Raw genomic sequence first — 24,789 nt, 5'->3', positions numbered from 1 at the left:
CATTCCAAATGAGTTGACAGAAAAAATATTGCAGAAACACATGGTTTTTGACTATCAGAAGACACAGATTCCATTACAATAAGAAATAAGAAATCTGAAACTTCCTTCACTATGTCAACTATTGTCTTCTTCAGGAAATAGGTCTACAAGTGAATACTAAAAAATCCAATGCAATCATTATCCACCAAGGAATTCTAAAATCTGGCACAGTAATTGGACCAATAAAAAGTAATGAACAGGGCCAAATAAAATACTTTGGTACGGTATCACTTTTAATCACTATCTTATTTTTAATGACAAGGAAGTGTTGAATAATTTCCAGAAAGATCTCAACAAGTTGTGCTCCTCACATCATCTTCAAGCAGATCAAATACTCACTGTTATCAACCAATTCATGGGACCAACATTAATATATCTTTCTCAAACATATCCAATACAAAGTATTCCAAAACTTTTCTCCATTGATTAGGAATGCAGTGAAGGAAATTCTACATCTGCCATGCAACACACCTAATAGCATGATATATTCACCACATAAATACAGAGGGTTAACAGTTATGAAGGTCATATTGGAGACCTTTCTGCAGCAGGAACATAAATAATAAACTGCAAAATGCAAACAACCACGTTAACATTGTCAGAGATTTTAAAGGCATGGAGACAACATGCCTGGTAGAGTTGCAGTTTACTTGCAAGGGCCAGGCTGATCTCAAAGTCAGAAATATCAGGAAAAAGCTGAGAGAGAATGAACGTGAAGAGTGGTGTAGATATCCCATAAGGGGAAAGGAGTAGAGTTATTTGCAGAAGCTCCATCGGCCAATTCGTGGATAATAAGTGAAGGAAAATTAACATCGTCTGAATAGTGGGATATGATTAAAATGAGACCTATGGTGGCACTGGTAAGATCAATGCCTGGTCGGTTTAACAGCACAAATGTATTAAACATTGGCTTATGTGCTGGGAAGCTTCACCAATGGCAAGATGCTCCATATTTCACTCGATAATTGCCATCTCCCTGGGCACGAAAGTGTTAGAAGGCCGCTAAGATGTTCACAGTCTGAAGACAAATGGTAGCAATAGACGTATCGACACTACCGCCATCAATAAAGAATAAAATACAGCAGAAATCATTTATCCAACCATTTGCTTTGAGCAATCACTAACTCAGCCCAAAGAAATGGACAATGAGAAGAAAATGATCTAATAAAATACAAAAATAATAGTGTTATTGGTTTTACATCCTAGTAACTACTTTTACAGTTTTCCGAGATGTTGAGGTGAGGGAATTTAGTTCCATAGGAGTTCTTTTACATTCCAGTAAATGTCCGACACAAAGCTGATGTATTTGAGCCTCTTCAAATACCACCGAACTGAGCCAGGATCAAACCTTGCAAGATGGGATCAGAAGGCCAATGCCTCAACCGTCTGAGCTAAAAAAAGATCTATGAACTGACTATACCACACTTTCTTGAGATAATTGTGACTGGTTTATTTTTAGGAGCTTATGGTAATATACCAACATTCTTTAAAAACTAGTGTGCAGAAAACAAGACAGAGAAGAGCATCTAAAAGAAGATCATAACAACAGTTAAACACTCCGTGGCTATTCTCAAGAACTATTTCTACTATGTGTGACAATGTTACCCATTCTAGACTTATGTATAACATTCTTGTTAAATATCTCTGGATGTTTTGTTTCCAGTTTTTACATGCACTTCTCTTAAAAATTCTGTGCCTATGACAAATCCAGATGTGGATCAGATAATAATAATAACAATAATAATAATAATAATAATAATAATAATAATAATAATAGAATAAACAAATAATCATTTACTGTATATGTACCTTCTATATACACTGACTGACCGAGCAAATGCAACACCAAGGAGGAGTGGTTCGAAAGGGATGAAAGTTGGGGAAAAAACAGAGTCGGCACAGAAGAATAATTGATGTTTATTTCAAACCGATATGCAGGTTACACAATGCGCACGGCATCGACTCAGTAGGATGTAGGACCACCGCGAGCGGCGATGCACGCAGAAACACGTCGAGGTACAGAGTCAATAAGAGTGCGGATGGTGTCCTGAGGGATGGTTCTCCATTCTCTGTCAACCATTTGCCACAGTTGGTCGTCCGTACGAGGCTGGGGCAGAGTTTGCAAACGGCGTCCAATGAGATCCCACACGTGTTCGATTGGTGAGAGATCCGGGGAGTACGCTGGCCACGGAAGCATCTGTACACCTCGTAGAGCCTGTTGGGAGATGCGAGCAGTGTGTGGGCGGGCATTATCCTGCTGAAACAGAGCACTGGGCAGCCCCTGAAGGTACGGGAGTGCCACCGGCCGCAGCACATGCTGCACGTAGTGGTGGGCATTTAACGTGCCTTGAATACGCACTAGAGGTGACGTGGAATCATACGCAATAGCGCCCCAAACCATGATGCCGCGTTGTCTAGCGGTAGGGCGCTCCACAGTTACTGCCGGATTTGACCTTTCTCCACGCCGACGCCACACTCGTCTGCGGTGACTATCACTGACAGAACAGAACCGTGACTCATCGGAAAACACGACGTTCCGCCATTCCCTCATCCAAGTCGCTCTAGCCCGGCACCATGCCAGGCGTGCACGTCTATGCTGTGGAGTCAATGGTAGTCTTCTGAGCGGACGCAGGCCGGGAGTGCAGGCCTCCTTCAACCAATCGACGGGAAATTGTTCTGGTCGATATTGGAACAGCCAGGGTGTCGTGCACATGCTGAAGAATGGCGGTTGACGTGGCGTGCGGGGCTGCCACCGCTTGGCGGCGGATGCGCCGATCCTCGCGTGCTGACGTCACTCGGGCTGCGCCTGGACCCCTCGCACGTGCCACATGTCCCTGCGCCAACCATCTTCGCCACAGGCGCTGCACCGTGGACACATCCCTATGGGTATCGGCTGCGATTTGACGAAGCGACCAACCTGCCCTTCTCAGCCCGATCACCATACCCCTCGTAAAGTCGTCTGTCTGCTGGAAATGCCTCCGTTGACGGCGGCCTGGCATTCTTAGCTATACACGTGTCCTGTGGCACACGACAACACGTTCTACAATGACTGTCTGCTGAGAAATCACGGTACGAAGTGGGCCATTCGCCAACGCCGTGTCCCATTTATCGTTCGCTACGTGCGCAGCACAGCGGCGTATTTCACATCATGAGCATACCTCAGTGACGTCAGTCTACCCTCCAATTGGCATAAAGTTCTGACCACTCCTTCTTGGTGTTGCATTTGCTCTGTCAGTCAGTGTATATATGAGATGAACATGTGAAACTGTTAAGCATTCTGACAAATCAAATAATCAGTCTGTCAAAAGCCTGTGATGATTCAGGTTCAAGTCCTGAGAACATCCAGCATTTTAATTTTGTTCCTATAAAGAAAAATATGCTCTAATTGATTCAGTAGATATGTATAGGCCTATGTAGTACAGTACCTGAATATTACGAGTTTCTGCATTCCGATCAATAAGAAGATCTGTCTTCTGGCCATACACGCGAACAAGGATAACATCATCTGGAGCATCAGCATAAAAGCAGCCTAGAAGTTTATTGGTAATGCCGTCAGTAAAAACCTAGTCACAGAAAGTCACAATAATATGAATAAAATGCACAACTAAATAAATTACAGATAAATACACCAGCATTTTCATTTATGTTTAAAAAATAACACAATCCAAAAGAGTAACTACTAAGTGCTCATTAATAAAAAAGGAAAAATAATGTTAATAGCATTTACAAAGAACAACTATCTTAATCGGCCAAATAGATTTAGAAAGAAGATAATCCACAGAAGAGAAACCAAGCTCATCTAAAAAACAAATTGTTAGTTAAAATTATTTTAATCAAGAATAATGACATTAGGTCATAAGAAAGACTGATCATGCCCCTCAAAAAATAAGGGTGCTATGTAGAAAATATGAAAGGAAGACATCCTACACCTCAAGAACCTGAAGAATTTTCCTCAAGAGCACAAGTAAGTGGATACAATACCAAATGCAGCTTGCAACTCTGTGTACTCTATCCACAATTAAACATTTGCATAGGATATGTATTTTAAATCATTTATCTGTGAATTCAAATAAATATAAGAAAATAATAAATAAATCATCATCATCATCATCATCATATTATTATTATTATTATTATTATTATTATTATTATTATTATTATTATTATTATTATTATTATTATTATTATTATTCACATATGGTTGGTGACCATCAAAGGGGTAATTTTTCCTATTTAATGTATCTCATAACAGAGTTGGTGTACCGGTACCATAGATGTTGAACCACTCACTCACTCACTCCCTCCCTTTTATGTAGGATCTGAACCACAGAAACAAAATGTTTTATCTCAAAAACTCCACATGAACTGGCTGAGTTTTGAACTGTGGCTGCCATGAAGAATGGTGGTGGTGGTGAGTATTGTTTTAATAGGAAGTACAACTGGGCAACCATCCTCAATTAACACAAATCAGAGGGAAAAATGGAAGGGGCTGACACTTCAAAAATGAAGGTATCGGCCAAAGAAAAACGAGGAACGAGGACCACGAAGGCCATGAAAATTAAAGACCCCTGGGGTCGTAAAAGAACAAGAACTGACCAAGAGAGATTGGATAGAATAGATGAAAGTGAGGAGACTGACACATGGAAGTGGAAGCAATGCCAGGACTCGGCTAAGGATCCCGTGTCCGCCAACCCACCCCTCCACATTAATTAAGAACACTGGGCCCCTTTTAGTCGCCTCTTTCGACAAGCAGGGATACCGTGAATTTTATTGTACCGCCCCACCCACAGGGGGAGCGGCCTTGAACAGAGACTGGAATTAAAGCGCAATATTACAACAGCTGGATCGAATGAGGAAAATTTTGAAAAACCGAGAATAAGAAAGAGATCAGTATAAGTGATAAAACGCATCATCGTACCTCGGAATCGAACGGCAGTCCGGTAGGCTTCTTGCGCGCAGCTATGCAGGTAGGTATAGTACGAAACGATAAACTTGAAACCTAATGGAAAAGAATGCCCGTACTTCCTTTCTAAAAGGAACAGAAAAGCTTGTGGTAACGGGCGGTGGGAGGGGGGGGGGGGGTGAGAGGCAATTATGTTCCCTTTTATTTTTTTTATCTGAAAAATGTGGGAGCTATAATCGTTCAATAAAATAGGCGTATTATGAAAGGATATTTAATAACTGTTTTAGCAATGAATTAAAAGTTGTATATTAATTTCTCATAATGACTATGAATAAATTGGGAGTTCGTATCGCACTTGTATCGTACCTCTGTGGTCCTACATAGCCCAGCCTTTCCTCATAAATATTCTCGGACAGAAGAATATTACCAGTACTTCAGCGGCCTTCACTTATCCTCAATCAACTATTTCCTATTATATAATAAATGTCAAAGTACGCCTTTAAAAATTACCCTGGGTAGGCCTACTTATCCAGAACCGAAAGGAGCGGAAGGAACTAGTTTGACTCAGGTCATAATGATGTCCTTGGGTAAGACTAAATAACGTACCAAGCATTATGCAATTCTCATGTCATGAGCACAATTGGCCTGTGCTAGTAATTCGTGGTAGAGGCACACGGAATGAATAATGCACATTACGCAATAGTAAAGTGAGACTATATGTCCCAGGTCTAACCCTGAAAACTAGTGTAGCCTATTTTTGTTTAGAGATAGACCTTGATTTAGACTAGACCAGAATGAATCCATACGTAGAAACTGCAGCTAATCTTTATTATCTCTTGTCTTTTTTCCTGAAGTAGTTACACACACATGATTCTTCTAGCTTCTACAACATAGAAAACATAAGTTATAGTGCCAGCTTAAAATAATTTAAAAAAAGGATAGTACTCTATTTACAGAGCGAGTTCGGTACACGGTTGGATCGTACGTAGCTGTGGACTTGCATTCGGAAGATAGTGGATTCGAACCCCACTGTCGGCAGCCCTGAAGATGATTTTATGTGTTCCCTTTTTCACACGAAGCAAATAATTAGGTTTATCATGCGGAACATGAATTGATAGATCTCCAGTCCCTAGTACTGAAATATTTGTCTGAAAAGGAGAAATTCATAGCCTTTTGGGGAGCAGAAGATTTTGTTATTTACTTACGTCGCACCGACACAGTTAGGTCTTATGGCAACGATGGGATAGGAAAGGGCTAGGAGCCGGAAGGAAGCGGCCGTGGCCTTAAGGTACAGCCCCAGCATTTGCCTGGTGTGAAAATGGGAACCCACGAAAAACAATCTTCAGGGCTACCTACAGTGGGGTTCGAACCCACTATCTCCTGAATGCAAGCTCACAGCTGCGCGCCCCTAATCGCACGGCCAACTCGTTCGGTGCAAAAGATTCCAAATATTGAGGAGTGTTTCTCGCAAACGTTTGAATGTTAGGAACGACCTATGTGTGCGAGAAAGCTTTATCTCTTATTAAATACCGTACGTCAAGAATAAAGCACGATCACGATTAACTGATTCACATCTTCAGCTAAAAGCAACCTCTCCCAAGTTATCAGCGAACTTCTCAGGAACATTGTAAGCTCTAGGGATCGCATTAACCAAGCGAGTCTAGTAAGAATTTATTTATTTATTTTATTTATTTATTTATTTATTTATTTATTTATTTTAAACTACTCTATGTCAAGGTGGTCGTCTACTTGTGGGTGGGGTTCAAGATCTTAAAACAATCTACAAATGTCATTTCACAAGAAACTACGATTCTCAACCTCTCAAATACATGTGAATAATGTTAGTATGTTCAAATTTTAGATTTTGGAAGTTCAAGAAAATGTGGTGACTTGTAAATATTTCAAAGGCGAAAGAGGGAAACGCAAAAAGTTATTAAAACTTCTCTTAATTGAAAATCCACAACCTGTTTCCAGTCATTCGACCAGGTCAGGAATGGAATGAAGTCCCTATCTAGCGGCGAGGATAGGAAATGTGCCGGCTGCCGAAGCCTGTCGCACTCCTCTGGGGCAATGATAAATGACTGATAAATGAAATGAAATGTTAATGCAGAGTGTTGCTGGAATGAAATATGACAGGGAAAACCGGAGTACCCGGAGAAAAACCTGCCCCGCCTCCGCTTTGTCCAGCACAAATCTCACATGAAATGACCGGGATTTGAACCACGGTATCCAGCAGTGAGAGGCCGGCGCGCTGCCGCCTGAGCCACGGAGGCTACTCTTCTCTTAATTAAAAGACTAAATTAATAGTGAAGTACGATGACTTAAATGAAACTATTTCGGGACAACTAAGGAATGCTGTTGAGCGCGAATTCCCGTGAGTTTCGATTATCATGAAGTAATACCAAAGTAGACTAAACGCTATCAAAGCAAGGAGCACCGAGCTCGATAGCTGCAGTCGCTTAAGTTCGGCCAGTATCCAGTATTCGGGAGATAGTAGGTTCGAATCCCACTGTCGGCAGCCCTGAAGATGGTTTTCCGTGGTTTCCCATTTCACACCAGGCAAATGCTGGGGCTGTACCTTAATAAAGGCCACGGCCGCTTCCTTCCCAGTCCTAGCCCTTTCCTGTCCCATCGTCGCCATAAGACATATCTGTGTCGGTGCGACGTAAAGCGAATAGAAAAAAAAACAAGGAGCAATCAAATAATTGCCTCGCCCTATCGAAGAACGTAAGTTACCATTATCGGAAATTACTCATTTATTTCTTTCTTTCTTTCTTTCTTTCTTTCTTTCTTTCTTTCTTTCTTTCTTTCTTTCTTGTTCTCTGTTCTTTCCCACTCGATCTGTACTTACAGTTTACACTACAACTACTCATCATTGAAATTATTTGCCTTAGCATAATCAAGTGAACTGATGAATGGTATTGTTACTGCAAGATGCGTTTAACATTATTTCAACTCCATCGGTCTTTAAAAAAAAAAAGATACCCTTTAAGTCTGATTGTAAAATAAAACCAGCCAACTTGGGAAAGCCAGTCTTCTACTACATATTCCACTCAGGGCGGCGAAACTAAAATGCCTCTTATTTAATTCATTGGGGAAATATTTCAGAATCTTTTCCTGCACACGATAATAAATCCTGGTGTGATCTGACAAGCAATTAAAAATGATACAGAACTTTCTAAACCGTAGTTTTGAATTTCCTTAGAGTTTTTCTAATTGTAGTGCCGAAAGTAACAGCCCCAGTTTAGGATTAGAGAGTTAATGAATTCATATGTATGTACTAGCAAGATACCCGTGCTTTGCTATGGTATTATACTGAAACTAGCAAGATACGCGTGCTTCGCTACGGTATTATACTGAAATGTATAACGGAATGCTTAACATTTTATATATACCGTAATCCGCCAAAATTCGCGATCTGACGGCAAAGTTCCTCCCATTTTTCAATCTTTCTTTCCAGCAATCGATTTCGTACTTCCCGGGCTAGCTCCAGGTATTCCGCCCGGTCAGTTGGATCTCTAAATATTTGCCATCTTTTCCTATAAGCATTTTTAATACCGGTGTGGATCAAATCCTTGAGGAGATCCACCGTGGTGTCGTCTTGGGTGCCTTGGTGGTAGTGAACTCGCGGCTGAACTGCATTCGTAGTCTTTACCCGGCCAGGACCCTTTTCCAGCGCGGTCCGCACATTTTGACGACGGTCCAGAACATTATTATTATTATTATTATTATTATTATTATTATTATTAAGACCGCTACTTGGCAGTAAATTACATTACACCATTGTCGCGCGTAGGCAAGTGCGCGGGATTTCTGGCGATACGAATGATATACTTCCGTGCATTATTGACCTTATTATAAAAGTGAACACTTGCACGGTCAATATAATTCCTATCGTTTATTTCAAATTTGCACAAATTTTTATTTATATGCCAGGAGAACCTACTGTAATCTAACTAAGTTCTCCAAAGGAAAAGATGGCTCTTGAAAACGAACCCAAGAAAGATTAAAAATGATCATTTTGTGATCAGAATCAAATAGTATATTATGAACAGTAAAATCAATTGGTCATAACTCCTTTTTCACCCCACCACCGTTAACTTGATTTACCTGCTCTCCCTCCCCCCCCCCCCCCAAAAAAGAAGACTTGTTTCTTTATATTTAAACGAGATTCCAAATACCAATGTTCACGTCTGTTACCTTCAGTTTTGAAATATAATTATCCCCATAAAAAAATCACTTTTTTCACACTCCCCTCCCCCTTTAGTGAATTTTCCGCAAAAACTATGTGTTTCTTTAAGAGTAAAGGATCTTCTAAATACCGTACCAATTATCACGACCCTAACATATTCAGTTTTTGAGATGTGTCCTCATAAAAGGAATTCAACTCCTTTTCACCCCCGCTCCCCAAGATTATTTTCCCCAAAAACGCGTTTTTCTTTGTTTTTAAAGGAGATTCAAATACCAATTTTCACGTCTGTAACAACTTTAGTTTTTATTAGATTTTAGTATACTCGTACAATATTAATTCAATTAATTTTTCAATTCTTTAACCCCACTTCATTGGATTTTCTTAGAAAACGTGTTTCTTTAATTTTAAAGCAGACTCCAAATACTAATTTTCACGTCTGCAACATATTTCGTTTTTGAGATAATAGTTTCTTCACACAAATAATTCAAATAATTTTTCAATTCTCTCCCCCCCCACCACCACCACCACCACCACCACCACCACCACCACCACCCCACTTTTGAGTGGATTTTCGAAAACAAAAACTACGCATTTCTTTATTTTTAAAGGAGATTCCAAAAAACCCAAATTTCACGTCTGTAACATCTTCAGTTTTTGAGACATTACTATCCTAATAAGAATTCAACCCCATTTTCAGTCATTTTTACTCCCACCCAAGTGTTTTTTTCCGAAAACAAAAAATACACGTTTCTTTATTTTTAACAGAGGTAAAAGATACCATTTTTCACTTCTGTAACATGTTCAGTTTTTTAGATATACTGTAGACATGCTCGTTTTAAAATTTCACCCCTTTTTAGTTCCCCTTAAGTGGAGTTTCCGAAAACAAATTAACTATGGTTCTTTAATTTTTCAGGAGATTCCAAGTACAATTTGTACGTCTGTAACATTTTACGTTTCTGAGATATACTGTAGATATTCACTCCATTTGTCGCTCCTGTCTAACTTTTTCAAAAAAAAAAAAAAACAACGTTTCTTTATTTTTAAAGGAGATTAAAAATACCAATTTTCAGGTCTGTAATATCTTCAGTTTCTGAGATAAAAGTATCCTCATTAAAGGCATTCAATCCTTTTTCACCCCTCCTAGTGGGATTTTCCGAAAAAAAAAAAAAAACGCGTTTCTTTATTTTTCAAGGATATTCCAAATACCAATTTTTACATCTGTAAACTTTTAAAGTTTTGATATATATATACACTCATTTTAAAAAATTCACCCTCTTTTCACCCCCTTAGCGGCGGAATATCCAAAAATCCCACCCTCAACGAGCACCTACATTGTAATATAAATGTAGCCTCAAAATTTCACTTCTTTATGTCCAGTAGTTTTGACTCGGCGATGATGAATGAGTCAGTCAGTCAGTCAGTCAGTCAGTCAGGACATGTTCTTTTATATGTATGTATGTATGTATGTACGATGAGCTGGCCGTGCGGTTAGGGGCGCGCAGCTGTGAGCTTGCATCCGGGAGATAGTGGGTTCGAGTCCCACTGTCGGCAGCCCTGTAGGTGGTTTTCTGTGGTTTCCCATTTGTACACGAGGCAAATTCTGGGGGTCTACCTTGTGTGCTTGTAATCTGCCTGGATGAACTCAGTAATAATGTTACTTGCTTCACGTCCCACTAACTACTTTTACGGCTTTCGGAGACGCCGAGGTGTCGGAATTTATTCCCGTAGGAGTTCTTTTACATGCCAGTAAATCTACCGAAACAAGGCTGACGTATTTGAGCACTTTCAAATACCACCGGACTGAGCCAGGGTCGAACACAATACAGAAAGCGTTGTTGGTGAATTGTGATGCTTAATCGAACCCGCCTCAACCGTCTGAGCCACTCAGCCCGGCAAATGGATGAACTCAAATATGGATGACTGGAAATAGGATGAGGGAAGCAATATCACTATTAAATCATTTTCTCCGGTACTCTGGTCAGTCAATTGAAGGTACTATTATAAAGGGAGGAAGTTAGTAGTTTCATAGCCGCGGGACCACAGAAACATTGACTTTTTTTTTTTTTTTAATCCACACACCCAATGGCCGAGTTTCGAACCAAGTGGGTGAGATACCAGTGTCGATGTCATTCGACTAACATGTCTCAGCTGAAGAGGCTTATTAAAGCACCGGTCGAGTTGGCCGTGCAGTTAGGAGCGCGTAGCTGTGAGCTTGCATCCGGGTGATAGTGGGTTCGAACCCCACTGTCGGCAGCCCTGAAGATGGTTTTCCGTGGTTTCCCATTTTCACACCAGGCAAATGCTGGGGCTGTGCCTTAATTAAGGCCACGGCCGCTTCCTTCCCACTCCTAGGCCTTTCCTGTCCCATCGTCGCCATAAGTCGGTGCGACGTAAAGCAACTAGCTTACTAAAGCCTCTCGTTCTGCTATCGAGGAGTAAAAGTAGTCAGTCGTTTATTCAAATGTTGTTACGTTAATTCTACGATTATATTATCGTACTTTCCTGTTTGCTAATCGTGTCTGCAGCCTGAACTACCTGCATACATCTTTACATCGATTTAAATAACCAGCGTTCATTCCTATATGTTGTAAAACTTACGCATTACAGAAAGCGTTGTTCTGAAGAGTTCCTGCCAAGAAATAAATCTTACCACATGAACATTCATATCTTTTCTAGATAAATTAATAAGAACTAGGATTTATGATTGAGAAAAGAAGTTTGGCATCAAATTTAACAACTAAATCAATCAATGAATTATTCAATCAATAAACAAACAAATGAATTATAAACTTTATAATTCAACGACAACGTAAATAAGAAAAGGTTGTAGTCGTAAGTAAATTTGCTAAAATTATAACGGAAAGATTAAATAAATCAATCAATGACTTACTAAACAAACTCTGAAAGAGATAGAAAGACAAACTTTTGTTTTTAAATGAACAGAGAACACGATTTGCTCTGTATGATTTCCGAAAAAAAGAGTTGTGTTACGGAAATGTTACAAACTTTGGGCTGGGAAGGCTTTAAAGTAAGGAGACAAGCTGCTCGACTAAGCGGTATGTGTCGAGCTGACAGTGGAGAAATGGCGTGGAATGACATTAATAGATGAATAAGGCTGAATGATGTTTCTAAAAATAAAGATCACAATATGAAGTTGGAATTCAAGAGGACAAACTGGGGCGAATATTCGTTTATAAGAAGAGAAGTTAGCGATTGGAATAATTTACTGAGGTAGATATTCGATAAATGTTCAACTTATTTGAAATTATGTAAGAAGATAATAGGTAAACAACTGATAAAGAATTTGCCACCTGGGCGACTGCCCTACATGCAGATTAGTGGTGAATTTTAGATTTGGAAGTGGAGCACCGACTATAAGACCTCAAAGAAAAAAGAAAAACACATGGATAGAAAGAGCGAGGTGGAAATTAACTTGGAACTTTACACGATTGTTAAGGAAGAAACAGGGAAGGAAAACAAAATTATGTAATATTATCAGAGGGACGTGGGAAAAGTATCGGTAATCTAAGAAAGGTGCAAACCGAAATGATGCATAGAGTTAGTAGCATTGTAATGAGAGATATGAGGAGGTATCCTAGACTCCATAACTTAGTTAAAGTCTAGGTAACACCCCCGAAGTTCAAGTTTGTCTACTTATTTAATATAGCCAACGACTAAGAAGGCTGGAATATATTCTCTTTCCAGCTGCAGGTCATCCGTGACTGGGAAAGAACAGTACATATTCAATCATTCATTCATTCATTCATTCATTCATTCATTCATTCATTCCGGTAAGAAAAGTAATGGATTGGTAACTCTAATGATACTAAGGCAATTGTACGAAAGCTGTATGAATTTCGATGTTTTCGTAAATAATGATAATAGACTTCTAGCATAAATGTTAAAAGACACAAATAACTAGTTCATCGCTGGAAAAGCGCGTCAACAGCAGCTTGGGAGAACAGCAAACCAGATAAGATAAGAAAGTGTGTTGCAGTGGATGATGGTCAATGGCGAGCATATTATCTCTTGGATTGCTTAACAAACAGTCATACAGTCAATAAAACTTCAATGAAAAACAAGGATTCCAAACAAAAATATTCTTATGAATACGTATTCAAAACTGTGAGTTGGAGTGGATCAATACAAACAATGAATTTCTATGTTAAAGCAATGATCTTTCAAGACTGTTGGGTTCGTGGCTGAATGGTATTCTTAGTGTGCATGATGCTGTGTTTTAGGGTGCAGTTAATGTATCCTTTGTCTTACTTTTCAATGAACAACAAGCCATTAAAACTCAGCTCAGACGAAGCTACATTTGAACGATAGATCTGTTCGGCGGATGTTTAAAGGTAGTCTACGGAGATCTCATTATACCCCCATTCGTGCGGAATTTGGGCCATCTTTTATCCCGCCAGAAACTCACCCTTCCTTCGACAATGGATGCAACAAGCTTCAACCCCACACGGCGGGAGAGTCACCCTCCTGGAATGACACTTTGGTGATCGCCTACATTCTTGTGATACTCCATTCCCATATCCTTCCTACTCCCCGGACCACACGGCTCCAGATGCCTACATGTGAAGCATGTTGAAAGAATCGGTTTTCAAGACAAATTACCCACCTACAAATATTCTCGAACTACGCGAGAAGATTTTTTTTTTTTAAATCCTTACAGCAACCTTTGTTCAGCCACATATTCAATAAACTTAAAGAAACGTTACGTGGTGATAGACATTAAGAACACAGACTGTACCAATATTTCAGTGTAGTTTGTTTCGCCGCTTACGGTATTCTTGGGGACAAAACATGACACCTCCCCTCACACCACTACTGTCCAGTGGCAGCCCGGTGTCTATTAGCGGCTTAGGATTTACTACGTCTACTGTAGCCGGAGTTGCCAAATCGTCTACTGCACTCGACACGAAGAAAGGGTAAAGACTGAAGAGAGTGTGGAAGAAAGTGGTTTGACAACTTCTCTACACCAAACAAGAATCACTTAGAATTCGTGTGACTGACAACTGGCTTCCAGCTCTCTTCCAGGAACTGAGACCGTCATGTTTTGTTCCCAAGTATATACAGCTTAGGGCACATTCCGTCCATCCAATAGCCTACCGAGTTTCTAGAAATTGTGTTAAGCCATTTTCATTTTGTCGAATGGACGGACGTAAAGTTAACAACCATTTTCGACTTTCGCATACCTAATCTGAGATTAGATTATAAAATGGACTCTTAAAGGAAGTAGAAAAGTAATGTTACTTGGGTAGTAAAATAACTAATGATGGTAGAAGTACGGAGGACATAAAATGCAGACTAGCACATGCAAGGAAGGTATTTCTTAAGAAAATAAATTTGTTCACTTCGAACATTGATATAGAAATATATTTTTGGAGACTTTCGTCTGGAGCGTATGGAAGTGAAAGAGAAAGCTCAGAAAGAAAGATAATAGAAGCTTTTGAAATGTGGTGTTACAGAAGAATGCTGCTGACTGAAGGTAAAATGGTTGGATAGAATCACGAATGATGAGATCCTGAATCGAACTGGTGAGAGGAGATCGATTTGGTCTTAAGCCACGTACAGATTTAACACCATCTCCTCACAAAAAGCCCATTTGAATTCGCCCGCGAAGCGATCTGATTGGCTAAGTTCAGCAGTTGATAAATTGACAACGGCGCGAGATATCCAATTACTGTTTTCAAATATTATTTATCAGTATGATCAACCCTCTACACTCATATATGCGATCCGCATTGTTTCCGGCTACCTTGTAGGCGTATAGATAACGTTAATACCGAAACGACTTTATCACTATCAAGAAAACACGTCTATGAAAAAGTACAACAGAATCTTAAAAGGCATACATACATTCCTAGACACAGCTTCTAGAAGACTGAAAAAAAATGCACAGCCTGTTTCCAATCATTCGACCGGTTCAGGAATGTAATGAATGAAGCCCCCATCTAGCGGCGAAGATAGGAATTCTGCAGTCTGCTGAAGCCTATCGCACTCCTCTGGGGCAATGATTAATGACTGGCAGATGAATTGGTATTGGAGAGCGTTGCTGGAATGAAAGATGACATGAAATACCGGAGTACCCGGAGAAAAACCTGTCCCACCTCCGCTTTGTCCAGCACAATAATCACATGGAATGACCGAATTTAAACCACGGAACCCAGCGGTGAGAGGCCAGAGTGCTGCCGCCTGAGCCACGGAGGCTCGCAACTTTTAGAAGGTTCCCTTGACAAAATATCATCAGAAATAGATTTGGATGCATTTTTTTCAGTCAGTTATCTAGGTTATAGACACAGCTTAAAGAGGCAGGTCGATTAGCTCCGAGGGTATAGCACTAGCTTTCTGATTTGGTCTCAATCTTAGCCAAAGAGGGCTCTTCACGGTGGCTCTGGTGGTCGTCGCTGAATGAATATACGAAATGAGAAAGCTTAAATTCAGAGCAAAGTCTACCACAGAGTCACCGGAGCCACGAACATGAACGTTCCTACCAATGAAAAAATCAAGAACAAGTGGTACTTATACAAAAGACTTATAAAGAATCATATTTCTGATGTTTAATCTGTAAAGTATTGGGAACATGCTTTAATTTACTTAATCTATTTTAGTAGGCTATCACATTCAAATGAGAAGATTATTTGATGCACCCTCCATTCGCCATTAATGTAATAAATAATTCAAATTTCAATTTCAGATTTCTCGTGGCAGCATTATGATTAATGAACTCATTTTCTAGATAACTCAGCCAACACAGTTGTGTTTCCTTTCAAGATAGTTACTGCCACGAGCCATTAAAATTTGCATGGACCGAATAGAATCGATTCACCATCTGGCAGCTTTACTATCAGTTCCAGCAGGTCGTTCACCGTAGCTAAATATAACATATTCGTTTTCAATCTCTCCTTGTGGTTGTAAGCCGGTGATGCATCGTGTCGATATACCGAATTCCAGTAACAAATATTTCAAACTTTCGCCAAAGCTACCAAATTTTCCTTTAAATGAAATGGACAAGATTGACTAGTTTACAGTTAAATATGTCATTAATTCGGTAAAAGCATCGTGTCGACATATCGAGTTCCAAACACAAATATTTATAAATTCCACCAACTATTCAGTTTCCTTACATGAAATGAAATGGAACGGAGAGAATGGCCAAGTTTACGTTTCTATAAATAAAATGTACGTTTTGTTTGCACCAATATGAAAATTATAATTTTGTTTGACTGAAAAACAGACCCTTCCACACTCGTAGACCTTAGAGGCCACCAGTTCAAGTTCAGTATGTACGTATGGTTTGTTCGAATATCGCGTGAATATGACAGGACATCAAACGAAACTCGTGGTGCCGGGCTGAGTGGCTCAGACGGTTGAGGCGCAGGCCGTAAAAGAACTCCTGCGGGACAACATTCCGGCACCTCGTTGTCTCCAAAAACCGAAAAAAGTAGTTAGTGGGACGTAAAGCAAATAAAATTATTAAACTCGGTGTTATCGCGGTTTGCGGATTACGAGTACTATAAATGATGATGTTGTTGTTGTTGAGTCATCAGTACATAGACTGGTTTGATGCAGCCCTCCATGCCACCCTATCCAGTGCTAACCTTTTCATTTCGACGCAACTATTGCATCCTACATCTGCTCTAATCTGCTTGTCATATCCATACCTTGGTCTACCCCTACCGTTCTTACCGCCTACACTTCCTTCAAAACCGGGCGAGTTGGCCGTGCGTGTAGAGGCGCGCGGCTGTGAGCTTGCATCCGGGAGATAGTAGGTTCGAATCCCACTATCGGCAGCCCTGAAGATGGTTTTCCGTGGTTTCCCATTTTCACGCCAGGCGAATGCTGGGGCTGTACCTTAATTAAGGCCACGGCCGCTTCCTTCCAACTCCTAGGCCTTTCCTATCCCATCGTCGCCATAAGACCTATCTGTGTCGGTGCGACGTAAAGCCCCTACCAAAAAAAAAAAAAAAAAAAAAAAACTTCCTTCAAAAACCAACTGAACAAGTCCTGGATGTTTTAAGAAGTGTCCTATCATTCTATCCCTTCTCTTCATACTTAGCCAAATCGACCTCCTCTCACAGATTCGATTCAGTATCTCTTCATTCGTGATTCGAACTATCCATCTCACCTTCAGCCTTCTTCTGTAACACCACATTTCAAAAGCTTCTATTCTCTTTCTTTCCGAGCTAGTTATCGTCCATGTTTCACTTCCATACAATGCCACGCTCCAGATGAAAGTCCTCAAAAACATCTTTCTAATCTCTATATCAATGTCTGAAGTGAGCAAATTTCTTTACTTAAGAAAGCTCTTCCTTGCTTGTGCTAGTCTGCATTTTATGTCCTCTTTACTTCTGCCATCGTTATTATTTTACTACCCAAGTAACAATATTCATCTACTTCCTTTAAGACTTCATTTCCTATTCTAATATTTCCTGCATCACCTGCCTTCGTTCGACTGCACTCCATTACTTTTGTTTTGGATTTATTTTCATCTTGTATTCCTTACCCAAGACTTCGTCCATACCACTCAGCAGCTTCCCGAGATCTAAAATCCTTAAAACAAAATATTTTGCTTTGCATAAAACTCTACTCTTGAAACAAAGTAAATTACATTTTTTTTTAATCAACAACAAAACAGTCAATATAGTTGGATCTTTTTTGAACCAGTCAGTTACTCTAGAACTGGCTCAAGGGTAGACAGTCCAAGTCGTACAACTTACTGCGCTACCGTGGTTATTGCTTACAGGTTTTCTCGAGCAATGTGAATCCCAATCTAAATCACTTTCATAGCATTTCCCTCTTACTGCATGTTGAAGTTGTAAGCTCTTCTCTATTCTGGCTCTATATTATGTAGCGAACCCTATTTTAACCATACGAAAATCACGTACATCATACACAATAATTTATCCACAGTACACGACAAAACAATATAACACGAGTCTATGATACAAGGAACATGACAACTGATATTCCAAGTTATATTCCTAGTACGGAACGAGAAAACATTTAGGCTTATGAGATGTTTGAGAAACATGGTTTACGCTAAGTTAAATTAGCGTTCTTCGCGGACCCTTTTTGTCCACCCCACAGACCGAAGGTTAGATGATGGGCTATTTGGCATTATGATTATAAAATCGCTCAGCTTTATTTAAACATTCTCCAAGCACAATTTTAACATACAATTTTGGACTTTCTTTAATACAAGCTTTAAATATTCCGTTATAGTTCTGAGTCTATCCTCATGGCCGGAATGAGTGGCCCAGACTGTAGAACGCTAGCTTATTGTCGACAACTTGTCGGGTTCGATCACGGCTTTGTCCGATGGAACGAGGGCTGGAAAAAAAATGTAGTGGCAACATGTGCATATACAGTGAAATCTCCATACAACGATTAAGATACAATGATACTTCCCTCTGTAACTAAAATACTCCAGTCCCGCCATTAATTCCATTAATTAAATGTAAAATTCCTCTCGATTTAACGATACCTTATGTCAACAGATAGACATTTTTTGCTAGTTGTTTTACGTCGCACCGACACAGATAGGTCTTATGGCGACGCTGGGACAGGAAAGGCCTAGGAATGGGAATGAAGCGGCCATGGCCTTAATTAAGGCACAGCCCCAGCATTTGCCTAGTGTGAAAATAGGAAACCACGGAAAACCATCTTCAGGGTTGCCGACAGTGGGGTTCGAACCCACTATCTCCCGGATGCGAGCTCACAGCTGCGCGCTCCTAACCGCACGGCCAACTCTCCCGGTTAGATAGAAATTAGAAGAGAGTAAACGATTATGAAACTTTTAAGGGATGCTCAAATACAAATACGCCCATTTTTAGGTTTATTTTATACTAGCTGATGTACCCGTGCTTCGCTACGGAATTCTACGTTGTATACGAATTCTAGGTTAAGTAGTGTACACGTTGTGAGTACGATTGTATTAAATTGCATAGCTCAACGTTACCTAAGAAATGAAACGGGGAAGACACCATACGTTTTTTTCTCATGTGGAGACTGGGTTGCGGAATTTTCATTGCAATAGCAGGCTCTCTTGTCTACTATCAGTCACAATCAAGTTGGGAAGTTTCCATTAAGATGGCAGGCCCACTTGCCTACTGCCAGTCACAATGGAGTTCGGCAGTTTCCATTACAATGTCAGACACTCACTATCCACCTGTCGTTTTATATCCTTAGAAAGACTCTTTGTGGCCTTCCCAAATAAAATGAACATAGGTCATTACAATGGAGTCAGGAGGAATGTCGCGAGTAAAAGCAATGCTATATCATATGAAATACTCCATCAAATTAAAAACCGCGTCAATGAATATTGAATTTTCGCGACCGGTCGTGTTACGTACATTTAGTACGTGTTGAAGAGATGTTAAGTACAGAACAAAAATGGCCAACCAGACACCAGTGGGATCCGAACCCACAACCTCCCGATTTCGCGTCGGTTGCTCTACCAATTGAGCTATGGTGGCCTAGGCCATCTTTGTTCTGTTGGAGAGGATCTGAGCTACAGGTCTGGTAGAGTGCGTTTAAGTTGCCCGTTGAGGGCCAAGTCAATGCATATTGAATTTTCACGACCGCAACCGCGTATTTTCTCACTATTAACGAATGGTACTACGTTGCCGACGTAACAGTCCAAAGTTCCAGAGCTGGAATGACCAGGCCGCAGACAGCCGTAAACACTCCTCTGGCATTATTCTTTGAACTGTGCACGCTGCTCATTCCAATCAGTGGCTCAGAGTAGGGATGGAATAGCTGGAATACTTCGTGTCTGGCCAGGTTCTCCTGCCATGGTAACGGAGTAGACCATGCAGCCAGCGACTCCATGCCGAATTTCAGGCGGCGGTTAATTAACCTGGCTCCCCTGGGGGCGTCAACAGCTTCGGGCGGAGGAACTGCCCGCAGGGAGGAGGATGGCTCTCAGTGGAGGAAATGCCACAGGAACCCATCTTGTTGGAGGGCTGCAGCTTCAACAGAACCGACTTGAGGCCGAAAAGCACTTCACGCACCAAAAGGGCTCAAGATCAGATAGTCACATGCGGAGCTGGAACAGCGGAACAGATGTGATACTGCGATGCGGAAGGCAACGGAAAACCACCGTATTATGAATTATTCCTAGTATAATCAACATGGCTGAAAACACAAGAAATACGGCCCTCAGTCCCCGCCAGACCTTAGATGGTCAGAGGGCGCTTAGAATCTCCGTGTCAGCTATCAAAAATTGCGACATGGAATGCAAGAAATATGTTTGAAATTGGAAAGATTAGTAATACCATCCACGAAATGACATTCTAGGAATCAGCGGGATTGCGTTGGTCAGGTTCAGGACAGTGTACTATAGGCCAGCGCATTGTATACTAGGCTGGAAATGGAAGAAGTGGCTGTTATCGTATCGCAAAGTGTAAACCATGCCGTGCGAAACTTTCTACAGTACTCAGACAGAATAGCCCTACTGCAGCTCCAGGCCAGTCCAGTTAATGTCAACATCATACAAGTGTACGCACCCACAGCAGACAAAGACGATGTTGAGGTGGAGAAATTCTACAATCAGGTCAAAAGTGTGTTGGACATCACAAAAAACATGAGATGAACATCATTCTCGGAGACTTCAATACGAAGATCGGAAAAGGCAGAGTCAGTAATACGGTCGGACCATTTGGTCTGGGCTTTAGAAACGACAGGGGGAGTCGGCTAGTGCAGTTCAGCCAGGAAGAACATCTTGTCGTGCTTAATACTTGGTTCAAACTACCAGCCAGGCAACTCTATACGTAGAAGTCACCTCAAGATAGCGCAGAACGTGCGAAACCAGATTGATTTCATTCTGATGAACCAGCGCTTCCGCAACAGTTTCAAAGCGGTTGAAACCTATCCTGGAACAGACATCGGATCAGACCATAACCCTGTGGTAGCATGCATCCAACTGCGCTTCAAGACAGTTCTTAAGACCATGAGACCTGGGAGGATAGACATCAGCAAGATCAAGAATGAAGAGATTCGTAAGAGGATTCAACATGACCTATATAAAGGTGTCGATAAAATGAAGAATGTTGATACAAGTATAGAAGTCTTGTGGACAGAAATAAAACATATTTCAACAGGCACGGGGAAACAACATTTAACACGTGATAAAAAGATCAAGAATCAACCGTGAATGACCGATGAGATACTGGAACTCATGGGTGAGCGCCGGAAATTGAAAACCGAGAGATAAATAAACAAACAAACAAACAAATAAAATAAAATAAAATAAAATAAAATAAAATAAAATAAAATAAAATAAATACAATCAAGTGCATAAATAAATCAAGACGATTGCGGCTGCAAAAGAACAGTGGATGACAGAAAGATGTCAAGAGGTAGAATTCCTGCAGCAAAAGAATGACACTTTTAATCTACGCATAAAAATAGAGGATGCCTTGGGTTATATCGTAGGTAATAGAGGGCATCATATTCTGGTAATAATAATAATTAATAATAATAATCGTATGGCCTCAGCTACCGTTTGCAGACATTTCGATTTGACGCCATCTGGCTGTCTGCTCGTCAATTTCGACGTTCCGTTTTACTCTAGGTCCGCTAGATGGCAGACAGAGTAAACCGGATCTCTCTTGGGCGTCTATGGCTGAGATTTAATTAATTTTGTCGGGTAAATACCAAATGTATCACCAGAGATCTTTTACATGCCGACATCTTACGACATGGAGTGTCGAATGAACTTTTTTCCGCCCTTCAAAAATCCGACTACCTCTGCCGGGTTTGAACCCGCTATCTTGGGATCCAGAGGCCGACACTACCACGGAATAAGAATAAGAAATACTGCATTGTGACTGACATCACTGACAAACTCAGGGTCTGGAAGACATATATAGAACTGTTCAACGATGATAGACCAAACGAACATGGTGTGAACGAGGCGAACACAGGCCCTGCAATTTTGAAGGACGAGGTGAGGCGTGTCATCTGCCAAACGAAGAATGGAAATGCCCCTGGAACTGATGAAGTGCATGCAGAACACCTTACACTCCTGGACGACAAAGGTATCAGTATTCTGAAAGAGCTATTCAACAAAATCTATTCAACTGGAATAATCCCAGAAGACTGGCTTAAGTCCACTTTTACCACTCTCCCCAAAAAGGAAAATGCCAGACGATGCGAAAAGCACAGAACCATCAGTCTGATGAGCCATATCCTAAAGATATTCTTAAAGATCATTAATTGCAGAATCCGTGCTAAATGTGTGAAGAAGTGATAACTGAAACACAGTTCGGATTCAGGAATGGTCTTGGGACTCTTGCACTCTTCTGTATTCAAGTACTTGTCCAGCATTGCTTAGAAATGAACAAAGATACAAAAGTTGAAAACTAGAAAAGCGGCTGGAATTGATAAGATTTCTGGGGATATACTAAAGACAATGGGTTGGGATATAGTACCATATCTGAAGTAGTTATCTGATTATTGTTTGGTCGGAGGGGCTATACCAGATGAATGGAGAGTTGCTATAGTAGCCCCTGTGTATAAAGGAAAGGGTGATAGACATAAAGCTGAAAATTACAGGCCAGTAAGTTTGACATTCATTGTATGTAAGCTTTGGGAAGGCATTCTTTCTGATTATAGTAGACATGTTTGTGAAATTAATAACTGGTTCGATAGAAGGGAGTTCAATTTTATGAAAGGTTATTCTACTGAAGCTCAACTTGTAGGATTCCAGCAAGATATAGCAGATATCTTGGATTCAGGAGGTCAAATGGACTGTATCGCAACTGACCTGTCTGAAGCATTTGATAGGGTGGATCATGGGAGACTACTGGAAAAAATGAGTGCAATTGGACTAGACAAAAAAGTGACTGACTGGGTTGCTATATTTCTAGAAAATAGATCTCAGAGAATTAGAGTAGGTGAAGCTTTATCTGACCCTGTAATAATTAAGAGGGGAATTCCTCAAGGCAGTATTATCGGACCTCCATGTTTTCTTATATATATAAATGATATGAGTAAAGGAGTGGAATCAGAGGTAAGGCTGTTTGCGGAAGATGTTATTCTCTATAGAGTAATAAATAAGTTACAAGATTGTGAGCAACTGCAACGTGACCTCGAAAATGTTGTGAGATGGACAGCAGGCAATGGTATGTTGATAAACGGGGTTAAAAGTCAGGTTTCGAGTTTCACAAATAGGAAAAGTCCTCTCAGTTTTAATTACTGCGTTGATGGGGTGAAAGTTCCTTTTGGGGATCGTTGTAAGTATCTAGGTGTTGATATAAGGAAAGATTTCATTGGGGTAATCAAATGGGATTGTAAATAAAGGGTACAGATCTCTGCACATGGTTATGAGGGTGTTTAGGGGTTGTAGTAAGGATGTAAAGGAGAGGGCATATAAGTCTCTGGTAAGACCCCAACTAGAGTATGGTTCCAGTGTAAGGGACCCTTACCAGGATTACCTGATTCAAGTACTGGAAAAAATCCAAAGAAAATCAGCTCGATTTGTTCTGGGTGATTTCCGACAAAAGAGTAGCGTTACAAAAATGTCGCAAAGTTTGGGTTGGGTAGAATTGAGAGAAAGGAGAGCTGCTCGACTAAGTGGTATGTTCCGAGCTGTCAGCGGGGAGATGGCGTGGAATGACATTAGTAGACGAATAAGTTTGAGTGGAGTTTATAAAAGTAGGAAAGATCACAATATGAAGATAAAGTTGGAATTCAAGAGGACAAACCAGGGCAAATATTAATTTACAGGAAGGGGAGTTAGGGATTGGAATAGCTTACTAAGGGAGATGTTCAATAAAATTTCAATTTCTTTGAAATCATTTAGGAAAAGGCTAGGAAAGCAACAGATAGGGAATCTGCCACCTGGGCGACTGCTCTAAATGCAGATCAGGATTGATTGATTGATTGATTGATTGATTGATTGATTGCCTATGCCTGTTTCACAGACTAAGAAAAGGCATTTGACAAAGTCCAGCACGGGATGCTGATGCAAATTCTGCATAACATCGGACTTGTCGACCGAGATATTCGGATTATTGCCAACTTGTACTGGGGTCAGAAAGCAGCAGGGTGAAGTACCGCATACTCGTACCAAATTCCAGTCACAAATGTTGAAACTTCCTTTGTTTGAAACGAAAAGGAGTCCAACTGCTTGACTGAATGGTCAGCGTACTGGCCTTCGGTTCAGACGGCCGCTTGGGTTCCGTTCGACTCACAGCGGGGTGGAGGATTTCTACTTGTACAGTTAATTCCTTTGGCTCGGGGACTGGGTATGTGTATTAATTTTAATACACTGCTCTTCACCTACAACCACCACTGGAACAAGCAATAGTAAATGCAGCCTTCCGCAACAGGTTGGCGTCAGGAAGGGCATTCAGCCGTGAAACTTTGCCAGATCCACATGCCGTGCCGAACCTAGGAAGAAGTAGTCTGAAATGGAAAAGAAGAGTAAACTTACGTTGAACAGGTAAATTTGTATCAGTGGAAATTAGGAATAGAATTCCTCCGACGTGAAGTGAGAAACAACATACGAGTATAACAATATTTAATTATGTTGTTACTAGTGTCTGATCCGGTTCCATGACCATGCGTAGGCCTACTAGGAAGAGAACTTAGGAGACGAGCTGAAAAAATCGAAACAGAGATATGACTACTTACGACAGCT

The 24,789-nt window shown here is 40.6% G+C and overlaps 1 protein-coding gene across 2 annotated transcripts in view; it reads right to left on the bottom strand.

The window, feature by feature from the left end:
• The window catches only part of eas (ethanolamine kinase 1), a 116,344-nt gene that overhangs the window by 23,810 nt on the left and 67,745 nt on the right, over positions 1-24,789 (bottom strand). For both annotated transcript variants that reach the window (XM_067143541.2, XM_067143540.2), the window contains one exon: positions 3,465-3,602. In XM_067143541.2, coding sequence (XP_066999642.1) covers positions 3,465-3,602 — 138 coding nt within the window. The remainder of the gene's footprint in view (positions 1-3,464; positions 3,603-24,789) is intronic.

This window comes from Anabrus simplex, chromosome 3, assembly GCF_040414725.1.
Source record: "Anabrus simplex isolate iqAnaSimp1 chromosome 3, ASM4041472v1, whole genome shotgun sequence".
In the NCBI taxonomy this organism is placed as follows: domain Eukaryota; kingdom Metazoa; phylum Arthropoda; class Insecta; order Orthoptera; family Tettigoniidae; genus Anabrus; species Anabrus simplex.
Note: the sequence above shows the minus strand (reverse complement) of the source record. Positions and strands in the feature narration are given on the sequence as shown.